Raw genomic sequence first — 26,941 nt, 5'->3', positions numbered from 1 at the left:
CTTTCCAAGAGTGGCTGAACCAGTTTACATTCCCACCAACAATGAACGAGGGTTCCCTTTTGGCCACATGCCCTCCAACATTTGTCATTGTTAGTTTTCTTGATACAGGACATTCTTACTGGGGTGAGGTGGAATCTCAATGTTGTTTTGATTTGCATTTCTTTTATGGCCAGTGATGTAGAGCACTTTTTCATATGTTACTTGGCCATTCTCATTTCCTCATCAGAGGAGTCTCTTTTTAAGTCTTTAGCCCACTTGTTGAGGGGGCAATTGGGAAACTGAAAGGGAATACCAAAATGAGAGACACAGGGTAAAAAGACAAATGACTACAAAAGAAATACTTGTGAAACTGTTTGGTGTAAATCAACTGAACAACTCATGGGGGGAAAGGGAAAGGGAGAGCAGGGGGAATGAGGGAAGAGGTAACAGTACAAAAATGTATCCAATGCCTTACGTATGAAACTGTAACCTCTCTGTACATAGTTTGACAATAAAAATTTAAAAACAAACAAAGAAAGAAAGAAAGCAGAGGCTTTCTAAGAGCCTGGGAAGTATTCACCAGTCATCCTGAGGCTCTGTGTTCTAGCATTTTTGGTTAGTTGGATGGCAACAAGTGTTGAGTAGATGTTCTTTCAGTTATCCAAGTTCATCTCCTACCCTTTCCCACATTTCTTTCTTTTAAGACTCAGGGTCCCTCATGTGGAAGAGAGCCATGGGCAGTGTGGGACAGTGACCCTTTATGTGGGCCAATAATGGTGGATAGTCTGCAGTAATTGGGCAGGGTCCACATGAGATGCTCTGGTCAGTTAGCACCAGGCTGGTATCCAGGAGCAACTGCTGGAAAGCCAACTCAGTGTCATAACCATAACCATAACCTTCTGTGGTTGGTTTGGCTGATGGTGAACTAGAGGCTATAGAGCCCTGGGTTTCAGGTCAGGTGCACATGCAGTAGGCTCCTGCAGAGACCCACTGGGCTGGAGGAGGAAACCCTTCCACTACTTATTTGTATCATTTTCTTGTAAAATATAATAAGTAAAGACAGCTATATACATATCAAATTTCTCAACAAATATGCCATTTATTAGCAAGTAGGCATACTTATAATTTGGAAACTAGCACATAAGATCTTAGCGATGAGTTTGCAAAGAAGAAAAGAAGGGATGTGTTTCTGCAACTTTGAAGTCCCTGTTCATGTCAAAGTTCCAGGTGCCTAAAATAGATGTGAGATCTATCTTCTCTGGTTACCGCAGTGATGCATCATTTTACATGCTTCTGGTCTAGCACTTGGTGAAGCAGCATTAGTCACCCAAGTAGGCTTTGGCCTTTGCCAAGATGTTTGATGGATGCTGTGTCACTGTCATTTAAGCATTTTATAGTGGCCATTTACATGGAGAATAGATGCCACTTGGGTGGACACAGGCCACAACATTTGTAGGGGTTCTGAGGTGCTGAGAAGAGCACTGGACAGTAAGTTCATTCATTTATTCATGTATTCAATTTGGTGAACATTTACAGTTCTCCAGCATGTTCTGACCACTAACACTACTTCCATTTAATTTCCTCTTCTGCAAAACAAGGTGAAATGACATCTAAGCTTACTCCACAAAACTGTTCTATCATAACTCCCTGCCCTTCCCCCACCAGATTTTGCTATTCTTAAACAGGTCCTTTTGGATTACTCATCTGTGTTTGAAAGCAAAAGTTTAGCTCTCTTCTTTATAAATGTGGTAAATGAATGAGGCAGCATATGGCACTATGATTTCAAAAAGAAGCCTTTGGTTTTCTTCTTTTCATTTGTGTGTGGCACATTTCCAGCATAAAATTTAAAATAACAGCTAGCTTGAAAGGGAATACAAAATGAATGTTTTGTTACTTGAAAGAGCCCTTACTTCCTTGAGAATTGTGTCTCTTAGATATTCAACTGAAAAGTTTTCAACCTCTGTGAAACATGTTAGTTGCCCAAACATCTAATAAATACATAGTATTGGTGCAATTACAGTTAGCATTCGTTAGGTGCTACAACCTATCAGGATATCATGTTATATAAACACCACTGTCATCACAATTTTGCAGTGCAGTTCTGTGAGCTGATATAATTTCCCCAAGGTAGCAGGCTGGCCAGGTAAACTCTTAACAGCTGCCAATACTATGTTATCTAGGAAGAAGTAACTAGTAATGGTGTGTTAAAGGGACAGATGGTGAACAGTGTTGGAGTCTCTAGCCCCCCCTTCCCCTCCCCCCCCCCATGCTCCCCCGACCCACAGGAGAGACGGGGAAGGGCACACTCTGACCCGGACGAGCCAAGAAAGGAAAGGGTCGGCAGGCTGCCGGTACCCAGCTCTCCCTCACTGGAGGACAATCAGACGGCCTGGGAGTCTTGTCGGCGCAAGATCTCATTTTGGGGGGAAGTACGTGCCACTAATATAAGGCACAGGAACCAATCAGGTCTAAGATTGGCAGGAAGGGGAGGGGTGAGCTGTCCATCAAAGGCGGAAGAGCCAGGGCGTCACAGCCCACAGAACTGCCTCCGGGTTATAACCAAAGACACTTGTAGCAGCTGCACATTGTTGTTAGGCGCCGCCATCTTAGCCACACGTGGCCCCAAGACTGAGAAACAGGCGGGGCCAGCTAGTTGACTTCCAGGTGTGCTCCACAGGACAGGAGTAGAAATCTAGACTTTTAAGATCTGTATTATCCTTCTCTTGAACTGTTACAAGAGACAAAGGAATGTGTTGAAAATTTCACTAACATTCATTGAGTAATAATGAAGTAAAGTGGGGGTTCGCTACAGTGAAACGGGTCCTCCTCCAACAGAGGGGATTCCTGGTTCCCCCAAGAGTCCACCACACAGTCTCCAGCTACAAGATGATAAAAAGATGGGTTTATTGGGGAAGTAAAAAGTGAACAAAAAGTGAACCAACTGGCCTTGGTCGCAGCCCAGACTCGGAAGCCGAAACTGCCGACCACGTGTGCAGGGTCGGGGCCCAGACTTGGGATCCAGAACCGCATGCCCATGTGGCCTTCCAGCCTGGTTATAAGGCAAACATCACAGTCAAACTTGCCACACGCAGGTGGCCAATGAAGATACAGCACTTACAGAGCATGTTAGGCCGCACGCAGGTGGCCAATAGAGGTACAGTCTGTCTCATAGTATCTATTTGGACCAACCTATCATTCTAGTTAGAATTTGGCATGTAGATTTGACATCTGGTGGATACGCCCATTCTGGAGGGCACATGGATTTGACATCAGGTGGATACACCTACCCATGGGAGAGCACAGGTTTCCTTGAAGCTCCCAAGCCTCAGGTGGTCAATTTACATAACTTATCATAATAAAGGGGAGCTTCCCTGGATAGGGTGTGGGAGAGCTTAGTGAAGATGGAGTTGGCTTTTGCTCTAATCTGAGCTGGAGTCAACCTGAAGTCCCTCCACAGTTAATGATGGCACTGGCCAGATCTGACCTCCCTATTACAATAATTCATGGCACGGCACTGATCTGAGCATATTCTGGCTATTAACTTGATTCTTCTTAACAATGATCTGTGGAGACACATGCCTTTAGAAAGCTCATCTTACAGCCATGGTGACTGAATTTGAGATTAAAAAATGGAACAGCCTGGCATAGAACCCAAAGATACCTCCTGAGCCTGTGATTTAAAGCCATGTTTTCCACAACCATTTGTCAAGTTCTGGTTTGTTAATGAGAAACCTGCACTATGGCAGGCACTTGGAATTCCTGTCTCATTTCCTTGTCATTCAAACCCAGAGAGGAGGTCTTGTCTTCATTTTTACAACTGAGGCACTAAGGCTCCAAATTTTCCAATAATTTCCATTTGCCCACCAAGTTAGCCAAGTTGAATGACTTACACAAATCTATGTCTGCATTTGTTTCAGTAGCAGTTCTTACTGCTGAACTAAACTCTAGGCCCCCTCTTTGTATTCTACCTGATTTGGCAGTGCTTCTGGCCTCTCATTATGAAAAATGGATTCTCTTCATAATCCTCTGCTTTCTTTGTTCTCTTGCCACTGCCCTGACATGAATTCCAAGATCTACCCCCCCCCCAGCCCCACCCCACCCCACACCAGGAGAATTGTTTAAGGGCATATGAATGATATTCTCTGGAGCACAGTGGACCAAACAAGAGCAACACTTAGCTCAGTGGTATGCAGACCTTTGGACCAGTGCACATCACTGCCTCCCTCTTCTTCCTTTACCAAGAAAGCCACATATTTGGGCAGAGTTAGGCAGAGAGAAGTGGCTGGGACCACACAGAATGCCCTGCTTCATTCTCTTTCACTTAACCAAAGCAAATAATCCACAAGAGGAAGAGTAAAAGTGTTTGCTTAAGAGCTCTGAAAATTAACATAGAGAAGAACAAATTTCAAGAGAGGGGAAAATGAAAAGTGTAGTAACTGAATGTAGTTAAAAAATAACAAAATGATAGTCTATAATAATAATGTAACCATAATGAAAGGGAGGAAAGATAATTGAAAGTATGGTGAGGGTTTATGCTTGAGGATTAAAGAAGAATTACTGTCCTCCTGGAAAAGAATGAGAATAAAATGTGCTGTTGTTTCTCTTTGCTTTCTGTTTTGGTTTTGGAAAACATGCTTATCCCAGGAGAGAAATGGCTTGATTGGTTACAGCTCCTGTCTTATGTGAATATGGTCTGAACAGTTGGCCCTTGTGATTGGCTAAGACTTGGCTGTCACAAGAGTGCATTAGTTTGTTTACATATCATTATGTTTCAGATGAAAGAATCCTTTAAACTCAATCTACAACTTGTACAGTAAGCCCATCTTACTCATGAATTTGCTACATGTGGTTTTTAACACAAGGGCAAAAAATAATAAATTTTGAAAAATCAAAAGAGATTTCAAAAACAAAATATTTAAATTCCCACTCACTCATTGTGCAGTTTTAGTGGATGTGAAGAATTTTTCAGTCAATCCATTATTGTCATTGAATTGAAACCATTGTGGGATCTGCTGAGTTTCCCTGTCCTTATATTTGTGGAAATATGACCACCCCCCCCCCCACCCTTGGGCTGGTATGTAGCTCAGTGGCAAAGCGCTTGCCTAGCAAGTGCAATGTCCTGGGTTCGATCCCCAGTACCAGAAAAAAAAAAAAGAACTATGACTCCCCCACAGCAAAGTAAAGTGGGTGTGCTCAGTTTAAGTCATGAGGTAAAAACTTGAGATTTGTTGAAAGGCAGCAAGCATGTCTTCAGAGGAAGTCAGGTGTTACAACGGGAAAAATAAATCCAGGACTCAGGTGCCAAATGGTTCACACCTGCAATCCTATCTCAGGTAGATCTGAGGATTGCAGTTTGAAGCCAGTCCAGGCAGGAAAATCCTTGAGACTCTTATCAAAGCAAGCCAAAGTGGAGGTGTGGCTCAAGTGGTAGAGCACTAGCTTTGAACACAAAAGTTCAGGGACAGTGCCCAGAACGTGAGTCGAAACCCCAGGATCAGCACACAAAAAAAACAAAACAATGATAAAAAAAACAACAACCAGTCAACCAAGCATCTAGGCAAAATGCAATACTGAGTGTGAGGTATTTCTTCAGTGATTATCTCCTTGGAACTATATATCTGTGAATATCAAGAATCTAGTGTATAGAAGTACCTTTGGGCCAAACTTTGTTCAATTTATCTGACTCATTTATATAATCTCTAAGCAGGCCAAAGGGAAATTTCTTCATGTTTGAGAGCAGGCCCATGGCCTTATTAACCATGGAAGTTCTCCATCTGAGTTACTACAAAGTAGCCCTGGTTTTCAAATTTGTTTCTCAGTACCAAAGATATTCAGCAGTACTTAAGAACCACCACTGGTGGCAAGTGAGAGAGGATTCATGGGTACCATCTGGGGGCCATGCCTCTAGGTCAGTATGTCTGTTTTGTATGTGGGAATGCTCCTCAGAATTATTTCATAAGGGGAACTACAAAGGGTGCAGGTTTAGTAACTTTTTAGGTTGACAGTTTCAGCTTTAAGAGTTTGAAGTTTTGAGCTCAAGTTGGGAAACAGACTTCCTCTTGGGAGTAGGAGCTGGGATTGATAACCTCTGAGAGAGAATAAAGTGTCTCCAAATGTGAACTCCCCCATCTCAAGTCGCTGGGCCTAGCTGGCCATGCCCTTCCCTCCTTCCAGGGCTTAATATTTGGTCTTATTTTATTTTTCTGTATGCATTTTTACACAGCTGAGGTCACATTATTTAAATATGCTTTTCCTATTTAGTAATATATTGCAACCATTTCCTCACATCACTAAATTCCTCTAAGCAGGAATTTTAATGACTGTACAGGGTTCAACCACCACATCTATTTCACCACTTTCCTGTTGAAGCTGAGAATTTCTGACTATTTTCTCAGAGATTTCTCAAAATGTAATTCCTGGGTTAAAGTGGACATACTTGTGAAACTCCATCTGTATTGCTAAGCTTCAGTCCAGATATTCTAAATCAGTTTATATTTCCACAGTGAAGTAGAACAATGCAGAATCCCAGTTGACAGTTCTGAATGTAACCATTTGCTTCGTTAGGCAAGTAAATAGAACATTTTATTAGATCATCTTTTGGCAGCAATTGCTATTTAAAATAGAAAAGTGCAATTAATGTGAGAGAGATTTCTTTCTTCTAAAAGTCAAGGTGAGGAAAAAATACGACATAGAAATGTAAATGAAAGACAGTGTGTCAGGCACAGTAATTAAGGAGCTGAATTTTTGTTTTAACTTATCACTTGTCCTGAGAAATGAAGACAGTTTGCTTCCTGAGAATTGACACTAGACCTCAAACCCACCTACGCTCAGTTGTCCTCCTGATAACGTCTTTCCCCCAAAGTCAATGGATCTTATTTGGATTTTGAGTTTCAAATCATGGCTTTGCCACTCACTATGTATGGATTTGGTCATATTTTTGTTGAGTCAAGGATACATCTTTAACCTAAGCCTTATCTATGATAGTCAAGAATACAATAAGCCTTGTCTGCAAGATGGAAGGAATGTTAGCCTTGCTGTGAGAATGTTGATGGAGCAACTGAGAGCTGTGCTGTCCCCTGTTTCCACCTCATGTCGCTGCTGAACACCCCCAGCAAAACTGGCCCTCATACACAGGAGTCTAATGCATTCTCCTGAAAGAATGCAAACGATCTCCTTCGTCATGTTAGACAGTTACATGTTGAATGGATACTACTTTGAATACCTTAATTCCAGATAAAGTAGGTTATTAAAATGAATTGCAATATATTTACTTTTAAAATGCCTTTTCTTTCTGTTTTGGTGCTGGTCCTGGGGCTTGAACTCAGGACACAAGCACTGTCCCTGAGCTATTTTGCTCAAGGCTGGCACTCTTGCTACTTGAGCTGCAGCTTCATGTTCATCTTTTTGGTATTGGGGATAAGAGTCTCACGGACTTTCCTGCCTGGGCTGGCTTCAATCTGTGCCCCTCAAATCTCAGCCTCCTGAGTAGCTAGGATTATAGGCATAACCATTGGTGCCAGGTTGTTATTTCCCTTTTTAAAAATTATGTCTGGCATTATATTTTTTATTTCTATTGGACATCTCATCTAGAGTTTACTGAAGGTTTAATAAATATTTTTATTGTGGGCTATATTTCCTTTTTGTGGAGTTACCCCACTGTTGTCTGATCATGGGGGCATTTGAGTCTTGGGACCTCAAGAGACATTTGGCTGAGTTCCCTGGTCTGCATGGGTTTGGAAAGGCTGGGCAAGGCTGATGCATACGATTTCATTGTTTGTTAGAAGAGTGAGTAGAGAGTCTAAAAATAGCCTCCTCCTCCCTCCTCCCTGCTGCATGCCTATCTCTCATGAGTTATTTCTGTTGGCTGTGTGAACCTGACATTTGATTCACTGTCAGTGTGCCCTGCCTCAGTCCTTTAAAACAGAATGGACAGTTAAAGAAAGGTCAAAACTGCTATGGCTGGCTGTGGCTGCCTTGGGCCGTGACGGGCAGAGAAGACCTAGGGAGCTCGGCATAATAAATATGGCAAAATGTTTGGTCAAGATCCAGACTCGACGAAGCCTCCAGTTGCATATGGTGAACCACTGTAGCAGTAATGTGTTTGTCCGTCTGCTGAGACACAGCGCTAAGGTCACAGCTCGAAATGCCGGTATGTGCCATGCCCTGGGCTGTCATCCCAAGTCTAGAGAAGGGGCGTGCTTCCAGCTATCTGCTCACTGCTGGCAACTCTGAGAAGCCAAAGGGGGATGTGGTGTCCAAGTTTTTGATAAGGATGGGAAAGAGGAGGGCTTAAACAGAGACAGGCAGGAGAGAGAGGGAATGGGCAAGTGCTAGAGGGAATAGGAGGGCTTGATCCGTAGTTCAAATAAAAGGCACTAAGCTGTCAAAAAGACAAATTATATTTGTTAGTCAATGCTTGCTGGCAGCAGGGAGTGGCATGTGTTCCTCCAGATTGCTCAGTAATCAGAGATGATTGGAAGATCAAACATAACTCCCTCATTGTTTAAAGGTTTACGATCTCAGATAGTGTCGGGGATAAGGCAAAGCTCCCCTTTATTGTCAAAGCAGTGCTTTACTAAAGAGTTGGGCTCATACTGACATTCTGCCAATTTTCTGCTCAGTGTAAATGCCATGTTTTATGGTCCTTGGGGGAAAGAGAAATTGAAATCAAAATTTAAAGTTTAAGCCTATAGATGTGAAAAGACTATGGTTATATATGAAGAAGCCATGGAGACTATATGTACATGTGTGTATATGTGTATATATATATATATTCAAGCAAAATGTATTTTAGAAAATGTCTGGAACTGAGTATATCTTATGGACAGTTTTTGAGCTGACTTCTGAGTTGACATGAAATTAATCATACTTGTATGATGATATAAGTGATGCATGATGTGTTCCTGTTGTAAAACACTTATTTTTTGAGACAAAATCTTGCGATGTAGCCCAGACTGATGGTAAACTTGTGATCCTCCTGCTTCCCAAGTGCTGGAATTATAGGTGTGCATCACCACAATGGGGTTGTAACAGATTTTTTTTTTTTGGTGGAGGCCAGTGGGCCTTGGACTCAGGGCCTGAGCACTGTCCCTGGCTTCCTTTTGCTCAAGGCTAGCACTCTGCCACTTGAGCCACAGTGCCTCTTCTGGCCGTTTTCTGTATATGTGGTGCTGGGGAATCGAACCCAGGGCCTCATGTATACGAGGCAAGCTCTCTTGCCACTAGGCCATATCCCCAGCCCCTGTAACAGATTTTTTTGACAGTCCTGGTGCTTGAACTCAGGGCCTGAGCACTGTCTCTGGCTTCTTTTTGTTCAAGGCTAGCACTCTACCACTTGAGCCACAGCACCACTACCGATTTTTTTTTTCTGTTTATATGGTACTCAGGAATCAAACCCAGGGCTTCATGCATGCTAGGCAAGCACTCTACCACCAAGCCACATTCCCAGCCCCATCGTAAAAGATTTTTTAAAGCACAAATATGCAGAATGCTTTCCTCTCCCTCTGTGTGTATGTTTGTATATATCTCAATGTCTAAGATGTAGAATTTTTTCATGAATGACATTGTTTTAGGCATACTATTTTATAATTTTCCATTGTGTGTGTGTGGGAGAGGTATCTTTTGAAAATGCCAATAAACTGGATCCAGTGACTTGTACCTACAACCCCAGCTACTTAGGAGGATAGTAGTTCAAGGCCAGCCAGGAGAAGTTTGTAACACTCAATCTTAACTAACTAAAGCCAAGCCCAGTGGGGCATGCTTGTCATCCTAGCTATGCAGGAAGCATGAATAGGATGTTCATGATCTAAATTGGCTTAGGCATAAATGCAAGACCCTATCCCCAAAATAACTAAAGCACAAAGGACTGGTACAGCTTGACTATCAAGTCCAAACACCAGAACCATGAAAGAAATGCCAAGTTGTATTATGCAACATGGAGATTCAGTATTGACTTATTTAATCACCAAATTATTGTTGGAAATTGGTATTGCTTACTTTTTTGCTTTAGCACATAGTAATGAAATAAATTTAGAAACAAGCATTTCTGTATAATAGATGTGTGTGTGTGCGCGCATGCTCGCACGTGCTGGTACTCGGACTTGAACACGGGGCTTCATGCTCTTGCTTGGTGTTTTCACTCAAGGCTGCCATTCTACCACTTAAGCTACCACTCCTCTTCTGGCTTTTTGGTGGTAAATTGGAGATAAGAGTCTTGTGGACTTTTCTTCCTCAGGCTGGCTTTAAACCATGATCCTCAGATACCAACCACTATGTGACTATTCACAAATAATCATTGGTCATTTTCACTGGAAATTTGCCTGTCCATTTACTTTGCACATTTTTTTTTGTCCTTCACTTATAGACTTTAGGAATTTTAAAAAAATTGAACATTAATCCTTTGTTTTTACAGGTGTTAAACTTTTCTTCCTAATTAGTGATTGGCAGCTTTGATCTTTATTGTAAATTTATTGTAAAAGTGATATACAGTGGGGTTACAGTTACATAGGTCAGTAATGAGTCCTTTTGTTTCTGAACAGTGTCACCTCTTCCCTCATTTTCTCCCAGTTGTTTTTCCCTCCCGGTCCCCTCCCCTACACGTTGTATAAAACTCATTTCTAACATAGCATCTAGTGAGTATCACTGCTGAATTAGTTCACCCTTCATCCCACCATGTCTGTGCTTCCTTCCCCTTACCCTCCCCAAATCAGATAAATTTACGTACACAACATAAAGTACAGAAAAAAAAAATTTACTCTCCGAGGAAGTTGAGGACCCCCAAGGGCAGTCTTCACCCAACAGTGAAAAGTTGGGTGAGTTAATCAGTCCCACAATGAACCTCTAAGCCCCTGACCCTCCTGCCCTGCTACATTGAAGCAGGTGATTTGCCTGCTTGCTTCTGTCCACTGTGGAGCCAGCTGACTGGCCATCCAGGGAAGTAAATAACCATTGGCTATAAGACACAATCCCACCGGGTTCAGAAGAGGCCGTGTGTGCGGCTTCCTATTTCTTAGGGAAGGCATGTAGAAAACTCTGCATAGAAAAAAATGTGGGATTCAGGCTGGATTCACAGGTGAACTTCCTAGCAACAAGGATCTTCTCCTGGAATGATGTTCTGTCTTTCTGAAGGCTGTCAGCTGTATCCATTGGGAAGCTAGGTCCCACCCAACAACCCATGATTAAGTCTGACCTCAAGTCAGATTTAAAGGCAGCTGCTCTTGTGCCCCATTGACCAGATGGAGAAAACTGAGGCTTGGGAGGAAAAAGAGCTATAAGCAGTGGCTGGAGATGATAGTGATAGACAGACAGACAGACAGGCAGGCAGGCAGGCAGACAAAGGTTTCATTGACACATGATTACCTAGAATCGACAGCGGACATATGCATCCCTATGTCTTACACTCCAAGATATGAACAACTGAATGTCAGCTACGCAGCACTACAGTATCCTTTCTGCTATTCCTATTCATCCCTCCCTTCTCCCATCCCTGGCAGCCACTGATTTTTTTTAACCATTTTCAGAATGTTAAATAGTTGGGATCAGACAATCTGCAGCCTTTTGAGATTGCTTATCTTCACTGAGTCATATGCACTTAAGATCCCTCCATGGGTTTTTATGGCTTTTCTTTTCAGCACTGAATGATGTCTACATGGACCCATTCTTGCTCTGCCAACTTTTTTTCATTGCTCATGTGGCTTTTCTCCAGTTATCTGTTGTTTTTTTTAATGAGTCGATATTTGTATTGGAATTGAATTTCAAATTAGTGAGAGTCAAATTTTCAAAATATGGAGGCTTCCTATCCAGAAACCCAGGAACATCACTATGTTCCCTCATTGTTTCAAGTTTTCTTTTACATTACTCAGTTCTGTTTTACCACTGTCTTTATGAAAAATGTTCATATTTCCTATGATGGATATTCCTGGATATTATGACTATGTTAGTTTGTGATTTTAGCTATTTTGAATAGGGTCTTCCATGATTATAGTTTTATAATGTCTTTTCAGACATGTGGTGGACTACTTGCTTTGATGCAAAGAAAACAGTTTTGTAACCTTACTGAACTCATTAATTAATCCTGTTTATGTGAAGGTCTTTTGATGGGACTTACAATATTTCACTATGATATATGATGGCTATCTTGCTTGACAGATTCTGCATTCTTATAGTAGATATTTCTAGTCCTTGCCTTTTGGAGATAAAGATTAAATGATAATAAAAAATAAAACTTGCAGAATACAATGACTGATTATAATGATAAACAGATTTATAAGGTAGGAGGACAGCTGCATGATTTCAACTGCTACTACCATCAACAGCAAGTAATAGGGGATCCTGGTTGACATTGGTTTAAATAATAAGGTGAGTTGTTACCCAAGATAACAAGTCCAGAGGCACAAAGAACTCTAGGGCTGAGGGTCACTTTCATTTCCTCTCTCTACACAGCCAGGCTTTCCCTCAGAGCAGTAACCATTTATCAGAACCAAAAGATGGCTGCCACAGTTCTTGCAGTGTTAACAACAGAAAGAGTCTCTACTTCCAAATGTTCTTTTTAGAAGCGAAAGTCCTTTCTCAGATGCTACTTCCTCATGCTCCACTCTCTGGCAATTTTCATTTTCAAAGTTGGCTTGTATGCCCATTTCTAAACCAAATGTTACCAAGAACATGGGATTGCTATGCTGCCTTAGACTAATCAATTGAGAAAATACAGATGATGAAGTGTAAATCATCAAGTCCCCCTCCATAAGCATCTGCATCACACTGGGAGTGAGAGGTAGGAGAGAGAGCTTTCCAAAGAGGTGACATGACATGACATGAGCATAAGCCTTCTAAGTGTGAAGGACATTCCAGAAAGAGGCACAGAGACATGACACAGCACAGATGTATAGTATAGAGGAAAGGCTTTTGTGTTAAGTGAGGAGTTTAGTTTAATATTTAGCCTAAAAGACAGGAGAACCTTTTTAATAAAAAGATTGAAATAACAAATTAACATTTCTAAAATGATTGTTCTGGAAGCAATTCCCAAGAAGTCAGACTGAAATCAAGGAAACCAGATGGGATGCTGTTTTCTGTCAACCAGTTGGTAAGTGGTAAGGATGAAGAGGCAGGGACAGCTTTGAAAGTGAGTAAGATGGCAGTGTTCACAGGAGGTAGAGACAGATGTGAGCTCTAAGGCATTTTTGGTGTTGGTGTTGTTTTGGAGTTTGTTTTTTGTTGTTGTTGTTGTTTTGGTTTGGTTTTGGTTTTGTGAAAGTCCTGTGGCTTTAGCTCAAAGCCAGGGTGTTGCTCCTGAGCTTTTGTGCTCAAGGCTAGCATTCTGCCACATGAGCCACAGCTCCACTTCTGGCTTTTTGTTGGTTAATTAGAAATAAGAGTCTCACAGAGTAGCTGTCCCTTTGACTGGCTTTGAACTGTGATTTTCAGATCTCAGCCTCCTGAGTAGCTAGGATTGATTACAGGCATGAGCCACCAGTGCCCTGCAGGAAGTTTTATTCAATGCTTGGATTGCTGTGTTGGGAGACTGGAGAAGGTGGTGGCACTATCTATAAAGGGAGTGATGGAAGAGGCAGTGAGTTGAGTGGGAGATGATATATTGGTTTGGGACTTACTGAGATACATGTTACTATGACCAAATGTATGGTGTCCATGGAGCTCATTGCATGGTTTAGTCTTGACATGCATCAGAGATACAGTACTATGCATTTCTCAAACAAAGCTGAGTTCTAAGATCTCTGGGCAAACAAATTTGAGAAATGTCACGTTAAATAAAATAAAACTGATTTTTTAGAATTAGGACCTCTCAGTTTGACAGGTCCATAGCAACATTACTGAGTGTTTGAGGAACTTTACATGCATTAACTCATGCATTCCTTTACACAAAAAATCACACTGTCATGTCCTAGAATTTCTACAATTTTGCAGATGAGGAGACAGAGACAGAGAAAACAGCATAAAGCCAGGATTCAAATTAAGGTAGTTTTGAGAGCTTCTATTTTAAGTTGATGGTAATGTCCAGAAGATAATATACTTTGTAATCCCTCAAACTCTGACCACCAAATATTCTTTTAGAGGAATGGCTGGTAGTATTTTAAAGGACACTGACAACTTGTAGACTTGCATGAAGTCTTCATACAATTCTGCTGTAACACTTTAGAGCATTGCATGTGACTGAGACATCACAGAAGAGGATATAGGTCTAGAGTGAGGAGAGTGGAGAAGTGAGACCACCGTGAAGAAGTTGAAGCAAATAAAAGGATAGAGGTAACTTACAAACCAGTAAGAACCAAGGGAGTGTGGACTCTCAGAGGTTGAGTGATGAGCAGGAGGACAGGAAAAGAACACACACAGGCGCTAACAATGTAAGACCTTGGTGGGAACCATTTAAATAGACAGTCGACTATAGAAATGCAAAAGGATAAGAACTGTGTGAAGCAACCCTGTAAGTTCTAGATATTGAAGTCACCCAAGATGATGGTACTATGGCTGTCAAGAGAGTCAGCAAAAGTAGATGCAAAACCAGAGGATGAAGTCACCAAGGATATGAGAAGAAAAGAGAAGAATGTGGAGACACACTGCCTGTCCTGGGTGTTAGGAGACAACTATTAAGTGGGAGTTAGTGTTCTAGGCTTCTGATGGAGTTGGAAAGATAGGGAGGATGTTCTTGTCTTTCTGTAAGACTGTGTCTGTCTGTCTCTCTGTTTATCTGTCATCTATCTATCTAGCATCTATCAACATCAATTTCTATCTGTAGGTGTACGTCTGTCTTTGTCTAAGTTTCCATTTATATATACTTTCCTGAGTCATTGGGATGACTTTTCATAGGTTTTAAATAGAATGAGCCGGCAGGCAGCCTGCCAAAGATGCTTAGAGGCATCAGGAACATTTCCACTATTAGATATCTTGTAGTGTCCATGCCTGAAAGTAAAAACCCTCACCAGGAAAAGTAAATGTCATTCTGAGGGTTTTTTCTTCAAACTCATAGCTCATGAATTTCTTTTGCAATACAAGTTTCTTATTCCCAACAAAGGAAAGATGAAGGAGTCAAGTGTGTGGCAGAGATCCTCCTGTCGTGAAATTTCATGTCTGCATGCTCCTTAGTATGGATAGAAAACATTTTTATAAACTGATAGCTCATAGAATGTTGTAAATTTTAAAGTTAATATGTTCTGATCAAAGCTATTAATTCACATAACAGCAGTTGATTTTTTAGCTCTTGTGATAGCTATGATATAGTTACAGGAGCTTGATGTATAATTAAAATGATCATATTATCAATCAAACAAACCTTCAGAGAATGAAAAGGTCATTTTCATGACACTACCAGGACATCTACAACAACAGTAAGATTGTCCCAGGCAGAGGAGGATGAGTGGTTACCTGGAGCAAAAGAACCTGTGGTTTCAGCAAATGAAATTGGGTCAATAGCTGAGACAGTGATTCCTCCTTAATTAAGAAGTGAGGACCCTAGTTAGAATGGCCATTATCAAAAAAATGAGGGAGGAGGTAACAAGTTGGATAAGCAATGTACTCACTGCCTTACATATGAAACTATAACCCCTCTGTACTTCACTCTGGTAATAAAGAAATTTAAAAAAAAAGAAAACTAATAACAACAGATGCTGGCAGGGATGTGGCCAAAAGGGAATGCTACTGTACCATTGGTGAGAATGTAAACTTACTAAACCACTCTGGAAAGAAGCATGGAGGTTTCTCAAAAGACTAAATATAGAGCTTCCCTATGACCCAGCAATCCCATTCCTGGGCATTTACCCAAATAACCACAACCCATCCCACACTAAAGCCACCAGCACAAACATCTTCACTGCAGCATTGTTTACCATAGCTAAGATATAGAATCAACCCAGATGCCCCTCGGTAGATGAATAGATCAAGAAAATGTGGTATATTTACACAATGGAATTCTGTGTTTCCATCAGAAAGAATGACATTGCCCCTTTCATAAAGGAATGGAAAGAAGGAAAAAATTATATTAAGCGAAGTAAACCAGACCAAAGAAACATAGGCTGCATGGTTTCCCTCATTTGTAATAACTAGATAGGTCTATAAATCTACAATTTAATCCATTGGATACAAAAAGACTTGGACATGATTAATTAAAAAGCACTCTAAGCATACACAGTGAGAACAAAGAGGGATATTCTTAGGAGAGGATCACATTGGCTCAATAGCTATGTGCATATGACCATATAAAATGATGCTTACAGAAATGAACTCCAAGAAATGGAAATGAGGTTTTTTATTGTATTATTTTCAGTTCTTTTTTCCTTTGTTTTATTCCCTTTGCCACTCTTTGATTTCTGTACCCTTTGTCTTATATATTATAAGTTTATCTGACTTGAAGAGGAGAAATGGAAGCACAGAAATGGTGTGACAATGGGTGAACCAATTCAGCAGTGATACTCACTAGACACTATGTTGGAAATAAACTTTACAATCTGAGGGATAAGAGGGGTCTGGAGAGGGAAATGGTGGAGAAAACAAGGGCAGAGGTAACACTGTTCAAAAAGAAAAGTACTCATTACCTGACTTATGTAACTGTAACCCCTCTGTACATCCCCTTTATAATAAAATTTTATTAAAAAATAGAAGTATATTGCATGTGTAAAAAATAAAATAAAATGAGGTTGATGACTGGGAAAAAAGTGCGGTTGTCTGAGCATCTCAGATCATCATCATGGCATAGACATGGCATGGAGTGTGACAGACTCTTGCTCTGTTGCTTTCTACCTTTGTGACCTGCTGCAAGTTACTAAAGCTCTTTATGTCTCAGGGTGCTGGGGTTGGAGGTGTGGCTCAGTTGGTAGAGGGCCAGTCAATGAGTAAAACATCAGGTATCAAGCTTGAGTACTAGTATTGGAGAGAGAGAGAGAGAGAGAGAGAGAGAGAGAGAGAGAGACCCAGGTTTCTTAACTCTTATAAATATCACAGGATTATGTTGAAAGAATCTGTCCCAGCCATCCCAGGGGACCATGCATAGATAGTCACAGACAGAAGAAGAAAGTTTATAAGGAGATTTATTAGTGGAGCCATATCTCCCTCCAGAGAGGGAGCAATATTGCATTTGCACCTTAATCCAGGTGGCAGCTTAAATAACTCTGGGGCTAGAGGGGAAGTAGGTAGGTCTGAGTGGTGACTGGGAGTGGCCAATTATAGCTTTAGGGCAAGGAGTTCAGGTATCAGTGGAGCTGGGGGCTGGTGGGAGGAGCAGAGGACCTGAGATGGGAGAAATACTAACATATGTACTTTAAATTATCCTCTGGTGGGAGGAGCAGAGGATCTGAGGTGGGAGAAATACTAACATATGTACTTTAAATTATCTAGCCATACAGAAATGTATTAAAAATCTTATTGCCCTCTTCCCTACTCCCACCTCTTACATTAGTGTAAGTGAAGCAGTATACTGACAAACTTAGTCTAACAAAGCCACACAATATGAGAATTTGAACAGGTCTGGTTCATTTTGCAGATAAGAAGTCCAGGATTGGAATGACTTACATACAGTTCTCAGATTGTTATGGCTCAGTTGGAGAATGAAATCTAGGTGTCCTGACTTGGCCTGGAAATCACAACCCATAGTGTTTTCTTGCGGGGGGGGGGGGTTATGTCTACTGGATAGTTCATAAAATTGAATTGTGTAATTATGTAATCCTTGCATCTGATTTCTTTCACTTAACATGGTTTTGTAGTTAATCCTTTGTGGTGTGTATTAGTGCTTTATTGCTTTTATGCCTGAATAATTGTGTGTGTGTGTGTGTGTGTGTGAACAGAGCACTTTTTTCCCCACTCATTCAGCCAGTGATGGGCTTTTAGATTGTTTTCACCTTTTAAAAAAATGTGGAGTAGGTCAGGCACACACCTGTGGCACACACCTTCAATCCTAGCTATTCATGATCTGATGATGACAGTTCAGAGCCAGCCTGGGCAGATAAATCTTGGAGATTCTTATGTACAATTAACCACCAAAAAAACTGAAAGTAAAGGTGTGACTCCAAGAGGTGTGGCTCAAGCAGTAAAGTACCAGCTTTGGGTAAAAAAATCCAAGGGACAGTGTGAGGTCCTGAGTTCAAACCCCAAAAAAGAAAATTGGGATAGTACTATTACAGGGTTCAAGGGAGGAGATTCCCCATCCCTCCAAGAGTCCACCACTCAAGAGACAGTCTCAAGCAAAAAGATGGATTTATTGGGGAAGCAAAAAGGGAACTGACCGTCCAGGGACGCAGCACAGACTCTGGAGCTGAAACTGTGATAGTGAAAAGCAGGCTGACGGGCCAGGGACACAGTGCAGACTCGGGCACTGACACTGTGACCCCGAGCAGTCCTCAAGTTGGGGTTCATAAAGGTAAAAGTGTAGCACAGATGTAGGGGCTTGACGCAGGGGGTAGAGCAAGCAAACAAGTTAAGCAAGCATGCCACAGATGTAGGAGGTTGACGCAGCGGGTAGAGTAAGCAGCAAACAAGTTAAGCAAGCCATTTACAAAAGCAGAATTTGGGGGTCAGGTTGACCTAATCTACTCCCCCCAACATTTCCTACCATGTTTCCCTAGTCAAGATGGAATCAGCTGTATTCCCTACAACAGTACTATTATGAACATTGGCTCACAAGTATTTATTTAATTACCTGTTTCAATTCTTAAGAAAAAAAATTTATTAGAAGACATTATTTGTACAAGAGCATTTCATAGTGACATTTCCCCCACATATATACACAGAATCCAGGTCAAACATCCAATCACTCTTCTTCTTCTCTACTCCCCACTTCCTGAAACAATTTCAACAAGTTTTATTGTTCTGTTTACGCACATGCCTTTGAAGTTCTTCCACTATACTCAGCCTCATCCATCTCTCTTCTCTCCCTTCCTCTCCCACTGGTCCCCATTGGTCAACCAACAAAGCCTGCTTTACTTGCCTGTCATCATTTTTTTAAGTATCTGTTAATTATAAAAGGATGTTTCACCACAGCATTTCATATGTGTTGTATATACTATATTTTAGACAAATTAACTCCCTCTGGTCTCTCCTTCCTCGAGCCCTCCTCTTCTATGGCACAATGAGTCAGTGAGTTTCCTTTTGCCATCTTCCTGCATAGACACAATGTGTTTAAGTATTATTGGAGCATATAATTATGATTAGGATTATCAATCATATAATAATTCTGTATTTGATTTTTTTTTTTTGGTCCGCCATGGGGCTTGAATTCAGAGTCTGGGCACTGTTCCTGAGCTCTTTTGCTCAAGACTAGTGCTCTTCCACTTTAAGCCACAATGCCACTTCTAGTTTTTGAGTGGTTAATTAGCGCTAAGAGTCTTATGGTGACTTTTCTGCCCAGGCTGGTTTTGACCTGCAATCCTCAGGTCTTAGCTTCCTGAGTAGCTAGGATTATAGGCATGAGCCACTGGCACCCGGCCTGTATTTGATTTTTTGAAGTGCCACCTCATTATTTTCCACAGTGATTGAACCCTTTTATTTATATTACTACTAGCAATATACAGTTATAATCTCCCCGCATCATCACCCACATTTGTTATTTTGTTTAATTACTACCATCCTAATATGTGTGATGTGGAATCTTATTGTGGTTCTGCTTTGCATTTCTTAGTTACTTATGATGTTGTACACATTTTCATATGCTCGTTGGCCATTTACATATTCCTTTTAAAAATGTAGTCATTTCGGTTTTGACTCTTTAGAGCTCTTAGGCTAGAACTTGCGGAAAATATCTGGTGTTTTTTTCTTTTGAAAGAAATAGAGTGTGAATTCACTCCTACACAGCTGGAAAAGATAGAAATTGTAGAATGTTACCTAGTGCATTTGGCTGCTAACTTGGTGCTGCATTGTAGCTCCAACCCAAAAGGTGTTGGTTCATTCAAGAGAGTGCTATTCTATCCCAGAGGATGCTATTCCACCCCAAGAAGGTGCTACACCACCCCAGAGAATACTGTACCATCTCAAAGAACATGGATTCATCTTAAAAGGTGCTATGCCACCCCAGAAGATGCTCCTCCATCCCAGAAAATGCTATTCCATCCCATTCGCCATCTGAGAGTGTGCTATTCTGTCACAAAGGGTGCTGCTTCTCCACCCCAAAGGACCTGCTTTGATACTACTTTTCTTTCTCACTAAGAATCCAAGACCCCAAATTAGCTGCATTCCCCAAATTGTATGAAAAGATACCCAGAAACACATGTATCCACCAAGCCTTTCAGAAAGCCATATCTTTTAATTAAGCAAATTGTCTCCTAGATATATCTATCTATCTACCAAAAACAAGCTGAAAAGCTCTAGAGGTAAAGATGCCTTTATCACATTGTTTAAGGATTGTAAGTCAATCCGAGATTTTACCAAGTAGTCAACTGATGTGTTGAGTTAACTACTAGGTAGAAATCAGGGAGTTGATTATGGCTTACACCTATAATTCTAGCAACTCAGGAGGTAGAGATTGTGAGGATTGTAGTTTGAGGCCAGTATGGCAAAAAGTTAATAAGACCCCCATCTCAACAGTTTTAGCATGTGGTCAGTGCCTATGATTTTAATCTGAAGGAGGTATAGGTAGGAAAATCATGGTCTGAAATCTTCCCTGAGGGGGAGGGGAATGTGAGACCTTATCTGGAAACAAAAAGAAGCAACAAAAAAGGGGGGGGGGCTATGTTAGCAGCTGTGGTTTCAGTATAGTTCTATCTAGCAAGCCTAAGGCCTTGAGTCAAACCCCATTATTGGGGGCGGGGGGAATGTTTCTGATAAATAAAACTGAAAAAGATGTTTCAACAAAAAATGTGAGTTAAAATATTAGATGAGAGAGGAAAGATGAGAGTTTGTATACACAATGCAATATAATTATAAGTTGTGTTGCTCTTACCAAAAATATTTGAGATCAGAACTATTTCAGATTTCAGACTTTTTCAGATTTTGGAATATTTGCTTAGTGATAGTGCTAGATTCACAAAGGAATCCTGTATAATTATATAATTACGATGTTTACCATATTATAATATAGGTATATATAAATACAATTATAATGTAATAGTAAATTATATTTTTATAAATATATTTTTACAAATATAAGCAAAGTTAGACATTTTCAGACCAGAATTGCACATCTAAATTTGATATATATTGCCAGCCATTGTTGGCTGATCATTGTTGATTATTTTGAGTTTAGAACTAATGCTACAGGAGCTGTCATCAACAGAACTTTGTTTAAAGCCAGAATTCCACAGATCAACTCATGGATTCCTTGAATTCAGTTTTTTTTTTTTTTTTTTTTTTTTTTGTGTGTGTGTGTGTGTGTGTGTGTGAAAAAAAGAAAAGCTGAGACTTAAAATTAAGACAAGAATGTCTCTCTACAGGTGTCCCCTTGCCTAAAGAGGATGTTTCTGCTCCCCTGAACTCCAGCTCACCAGTGAAGGAAGCCCGGGTGTATGAAGAGCCCCCAAGTGAAGAGGAAGATAAAATAAAAGAAGAGCCTTTAACCATTTCAGAACTAGCGTACAACCCAAGTGCCAGCCTTCTCCCCACCCCTGTGGATGACGATGAGATTGACATGCTCTTTGACTGTCCATCTAGGCTGGAGTTGGAAAGAGAAGACACAGATTCATTTGAGGAACTGGAAGCAGATGAAAATGCCTTTCTGATTGCTGAGGAAGAGGAGCTGAAGGAAGCTCGCCGAGCTTTATCATGGAGTTATGACATTCTGACGGGCCATTTTCGGGTGAACCCACTGGTCAAGAGTTTTTCCAGGCTCCTTGTGGTGGGCCTGGGACTGCTGCTCTTTGTATTTCCCTTGCTCCTCCTCCTTTTGGAGTCAGGTATTGATCTCTCCTTCTTATGTGAAATCCGCCAGACACCAGAGTTTGAGCAGTTTCACCATGAGTACTACTGTCCCCTCAAGGAGTGGGTGGCTGGGAAGGTTAACTTCATCCTCTACATGCTGGGTTGCTCATGAAGTGGATATCTTAGAAGACTAAGGGCTATATTCAATACTAGTGATTTGGATTTTTCTGGTTCTGAATGATCATGGGGTCATCAACAGGTATTCCTTTCTCATATCTAATTACTCTAACCCTTGTTAGCTTTCCATAATTCATGCACTGAAATAAATTTAAATCAAATGTAGTTAATTTTAGTTACAGGTCAGGTAGGTGGCTTTAAGTAATCAAAAATCTTGTTTATTTTTAATGTAGTATAGACATCCTCTATTATATAATGAATAATACAATGAACTGATTTTCCCACTTTTGATAGTTAATATCATTATTACATGTTATAAAGTTCAGAATCAGAATTTTAGTAAAATTTGAAGGGTATGTTTTTGAATATAATCCTTAGTGAAAACAATGTCCTCCAACCAATGCCTATACCACTAAATTTATGCTGGTTTTTTGTTTTTGTTTTTAAAAAATATTTTTATGTGTTCAAACTATTTTGGTAAATTTTTAGCAAAAAAAAGAAGCTTCCTGGAGTTATTCAAGCATACAGATTATAAGATGCAAAAAGGTATATTGGGATTTTTTTAATGTTTTGGCAGCAGTTTGTTTTTAAAGATATTTTTAGCTGAACAATCTTATAATTTGTTATTACATACATATGAGATAGAAAATGGGTAGAGAGACACTGTAATAAATTTCCAAAACAGATGGTGGAATAAGAGAATGTAGAAATTGAGAGCAAGAGTTGAAAAGGAGAAGTCTATTTTTCAAAGTTTTGGACAAGTTGACTTGATACTTTAGTTTGCATTTTGTCCATCTATTTGGGCTGAGGAAGCAGAATGTTTTAAAAAGAAAGTAAAACTCAACAGAAAAAATGATATCAGTTAATCGCTTACTGTATATTAACCCAAGAAGGGAAGTAGACAGGAACAGGACAAATGGAAAGTAGCTGCAAAGCAGAGTTCTGGTGAGGCTGAGGCTGGTAGGCACGTGGTGGTAGGTAAATGGTCTCTTTGTTAAAGTGATGGAGACACAAGGCATTCAATTATGTAAAGAACAGTGCACTGCCAAGTTCACATGGACGTTTAAGTGACATAAATAAAAGTGGAGAAACTTTAAGGTAATGTTTTTGTTCCCTTATACCATTCATTATGATTCTGTAAGAGGAACTTTTAAAATGCGTACAATGTGTGTGTGTGTGTGTGTGTGTGTGTGTGTGTGTGTGAGAGAGAGAGAGAGAGAGAGAGAGAGAGAGAGAATATGGCATTATGGTAAGTACCAATGACACTCCTTTGTGTTCAGCAACATACTCTTTCTTTTGCCTGGTTTCTATAAGATCTTAACTCATTGGGGCTTCCATGGAGAAAATAGAATGGGCTCATCAGATGTATGTATCAATTGAGCTTGGGTGAAGTAGACAACAGAGGAGATAACTCTTCTAGTACCTTCCTCCATACCATGAGATCCAAGATAGAAAGGATATGATGCTTTGCTATACAGAGTACTCAACCCAAATAACTGAAGAAGTAAAGGGTATGGAGTTTATAACATAGAGTTTAGGATTTCTTTATGGGTTGAAAACATCCCATTGCTTTCAGTTACAAAGAGATGTGGTCCATCCCTAATCTCTCCCCAACCCTGATGACATCCCAACCTTATAGTTAACAGAACTTCCAAAGTGGTCATTCCAGTCCCACTAATTCAATGGCATTTTGGGTGATTTATCAGACAATTGCTTTTGAAAGTTAAGTTTGAAAGTCAGTTCATTAGGCCTTCTGTTGAATACAGTATAACATATACTTGCTAGTAAGTTAGCAAGAATTTCTTCTCATGGACTTCCAGTGATTTATACTGACATGGAAATTTGTTTTCTGTGGTTGAAACCTGCAATGATTTATTTTGGAAATTTGCAAATGGCAAGCTTTGACAATGAAATTTAAATTTTTCCTTTATCTTCTTGTGTGACTTCTAAGTCATCCTACTGCATAGAAGAGGTGTTCCAATGTAATTCTCTTCTAATTGTTTTCCTGTCATTAACTTTGAAATTCTAAACTAAGAATAATAATCTAGATCTTACATTAAAAATAATATTAAATAATATTTTTAAACAATCAAAGTGATATATTTTCCATTTAATTTTTTTAAGATAACAGGAAAAGTGTCACTGGTAATCCAACCACACAGATTTATTTTAAAGAAAAAAATATCTTTTTTTTTTTTTTTTTACCAGTCCTAGGACTTGAACTCAGGGTCTGGGTGCTGTCCCTAAGCTTTTTCACTCAAGGCTGGCATTCTTCTACTTGAGCCATAGCTCCACTTCCACTTTTTTTTGGTAGTTAATTAGAAGTAAGTCTCAGATGGACTTTTCTGCCTGGGTTGGCTTCAAACTGCAATTCTCAGATCTCAGCCTCTTGAGTAGTTTGGATTACAAGCACGAGCCACTTATTTCTAACATTTCCAATGAGCATCTATCTAATCTTAGGCAGAAAGAAGTTCTATTGTGGAATAGAAATGTTTTCGGGTAGATGAGTTGAAAGAATAGGAACTGATAATTTAAATAATAGCCTCCCAAAGGAGAACTGGGATCATAAAATGAAAGCCTTTTAGAAATATCTAAGTTTTGTTAGAAGATAGTCACCAGTTGCCTGAATCAAATGAGGAGAAGATTGCTTCCAAAGATGGACAGCATATAATCTAGTGATACACTATAGTTCAAAACAAGTGTGTGAGTATATGTATACCCCATATTATTGGCATATGTGCATTTATATATGAATCTATATATGTGTGTGTATTAGCATAGACACAACCAGTATGCCTTTCATACACAGTTGTGCTTATTTTGCCCCAGTTGAGAAATCTGTGAGATGTTATCATTCCTTTCCCTTTCAGATATCATGGTGGGTAAAACCCAAAGCCTCAGAAGATTTCCATAGAAACAAATGTGTGTACAGTCATTGTGGATTTGTCCACACACACATATGGCAAATACATATACACATGCAATCTTGCTTTTAGTGCTAATCCAAGTTGAATAATGAAAATGATATCGACAAAGAATCACATATTTCTATATGTTCTGATCACATTGTAAAATGTTATGTATTTGAGGCATATTTTGTGGTTTGTCTAATAATTATATACATAACTCTGGGGGAGAATTCACAGTGAGTTGATTTCATTAAGGTACTAGTGATATGGGGACCACTTTACTGTGAATGGAGCAGTATCTGTGAATGGAGCCCTATCATTGTATAGTGAAATTTGCATTTACTTGTCAACTTCCAAATTGTTTTATATGTTAATATGGTGGCAGGAATCCCTAATAAAATACTCTGGGGTAAAATATTTTTGCAATCATTCAGTCTTATTTAAAGTTGTGTAGTTAACTTGCTGAAAACTAGAAGAGGATATACTTTAGAACTATGACTTCAAGTCACTCTTTAATGGTGATAATAAAAAAAAAAATCAAGTAATTAAGGAGAATTACCCAGACCAAAAAGCAGGAACATTAGCTCTGAAATGCCTCTAAAGAAAAACAACAATAAAAGAAGGCTGTAGTCTAATTAATGATATTACTTTAACTAGGGAAATTCAAAAGCAATGGAAAAGTAGGAAAAGAGGAAAGATATCACAACACTAAAAATTAAGAGGTCACCACCACTGGCCAGAACAGGGAGCCTTCTCTTGCCAAACAGAACTGTTGTCAGATTGTACTATGTAACATTTGCCGTGAGACTTCTCTTTCTGTCACAGGTTTTAGAATAAGCTCACTACTTTACATTATTTCCCTTTCACACACAGTAGCCTTTTAGGTCTCCTGGGATATTCACTACAAAGACTATAATTCCACATCTGATGTGAAATCAGAAGGTGTTACTCTGAACAAAACAAAGGGAGGAGGAGGATGCCTTTTACAGGAGAAATAAGGTAGATGTCAAGAGGAATTGGCCCCTAGTTGTGAAGACCTCTTTAGTCTACCAAGCTCTTCTTATGCATCAGTTTTCAGAATGCCAGGCTACAGAGTATAAGGCAAAGAGAACTCACTAGTTAGGGCTTAGGTATGAGGTGATTTGTGAACCTAGAGTTCTGGCTCTGCTAGCTCTAGTCAGTGCCTTTTTGGGGGGTCAGTGTCTCCTAATCCTAAAAAGCTCACACAAAATTGTCTTTGGTGGCTTATTCATTGTGTAAGTTCACTGGGCTCCTGAACCAACCTTACCTCTTGGGGGAAACCTTTTCCTTTATTGTCACATTTTTTCCTGCTCAGTCAAATAGAGGAAGTATCACTTCCTGACATTCCCAACTTGGAAAGAAAGTACTAGGTTGAAGTAGCCTAAGTCTACCACAGGGTAACACCTGGGATGATTGTGGCTGATGGGTGTCAGTCTTGGGCCATTTTCCACTACTGGGTGTGGAGATAATGTACTAAAGGTCTCTGCTTACTTGTCCTCCTGCTTCTTCTTCTCTCTTTCTGTCTTGGGCTTCCAGTATCCATGCCGTAAACAGACCCAGCAGGACCTGCCCGTGGTGGGCCCAGCTAAGCTCCGCTCTCCATGTTCCAGCCTCGGTCTGTGACTGGGTAGGTAAGTTTGGCAAGCCTGCCCAGAGGACTCAGCTGCCATCACTTTGGAGAGAGAGAGAAAGAAAACTTACTTAGGCTTCAGCTTCCAGCTGTATAATGCAATCCATAAATAAAACTGATTTGAACCCTCTTCTGGCCATTGTGTTATCTGTCTATTGAGAAATGGTGGTTAATATTTAGGATTTCCAACCTCCAATATCACAAGGAAGGAAGGAGTGGGGAAGGCTGATTACAGCCGGGCCTCAGGTGTCTGCGGATGACTGATGTTGACCTGAGTACTCACAGGGTTCATTAATGAGAGAGGACTTGTGGGGAGAGGGGCCAGGAGAGCAAAACCTGGGAGAAAATGAGGGAGGGGGTAACACACTGCTCAAAAAAATGTACTCAATACCTGACTTATGTAGCTAATCCTTCTGTATATCACCTTTACAATAAAAAAAAT

General features: G+C 40.2%; 1 protein-coding gene across 4 annotated transcripts in view; it reads left to right on the top strand.

The window, feature by feature from the left end:
- Frmd3 (FERM domain containing 3) overlaps positions 1–26,619 on the top strand; it is a 274,129-nt gene extending 247,510 nt beyond the window's left edge. For 2 of the 4 annotated variants that reach the window (XM_048331184.1, XM_048331174.1), the window contains exon 14: positions 21,339–24,184. In XM_048331184.1, the coding sequence (XP_048187141.1) occupies positions 21,339–21,934 (596 nt within the window). In that variant the 3' untranslated portion in view covers positions 21,935–24,184. Of the gene's footprint in view, positions 1–7,904; positions 8,129–21,338; positions 24,185–26,405 lie in introns of those variants that run through there. The other 2 variants (XM_048331193.1, XM_048331203.1) reach the window with 2 other exon arrangements.
- Positions 26,620–26,941: the final 322 nt, after the last annotated feature.

Source organism: Perognathus longimembris, chromosome 1 (genome assembly GCF_023159225.1).
Source record: "Perognathus longimembris pacificus isolate PPM17 chromosome 1, ASM2315922v1, whole genome shotgun sequence".
In the NCBI taxonomy this organism is placed as follows: Eukaryota; Metazoa; Chordata; class Mammalia; order Rodentia; family Heteromyidae; genus Perognathus; species Perognathus longimembris.
The sequence above is the reverse complement of the archived record's forward strand: the minus strand, read 5'-3'. Positions and strand labels throughout refer to the sequence as shown.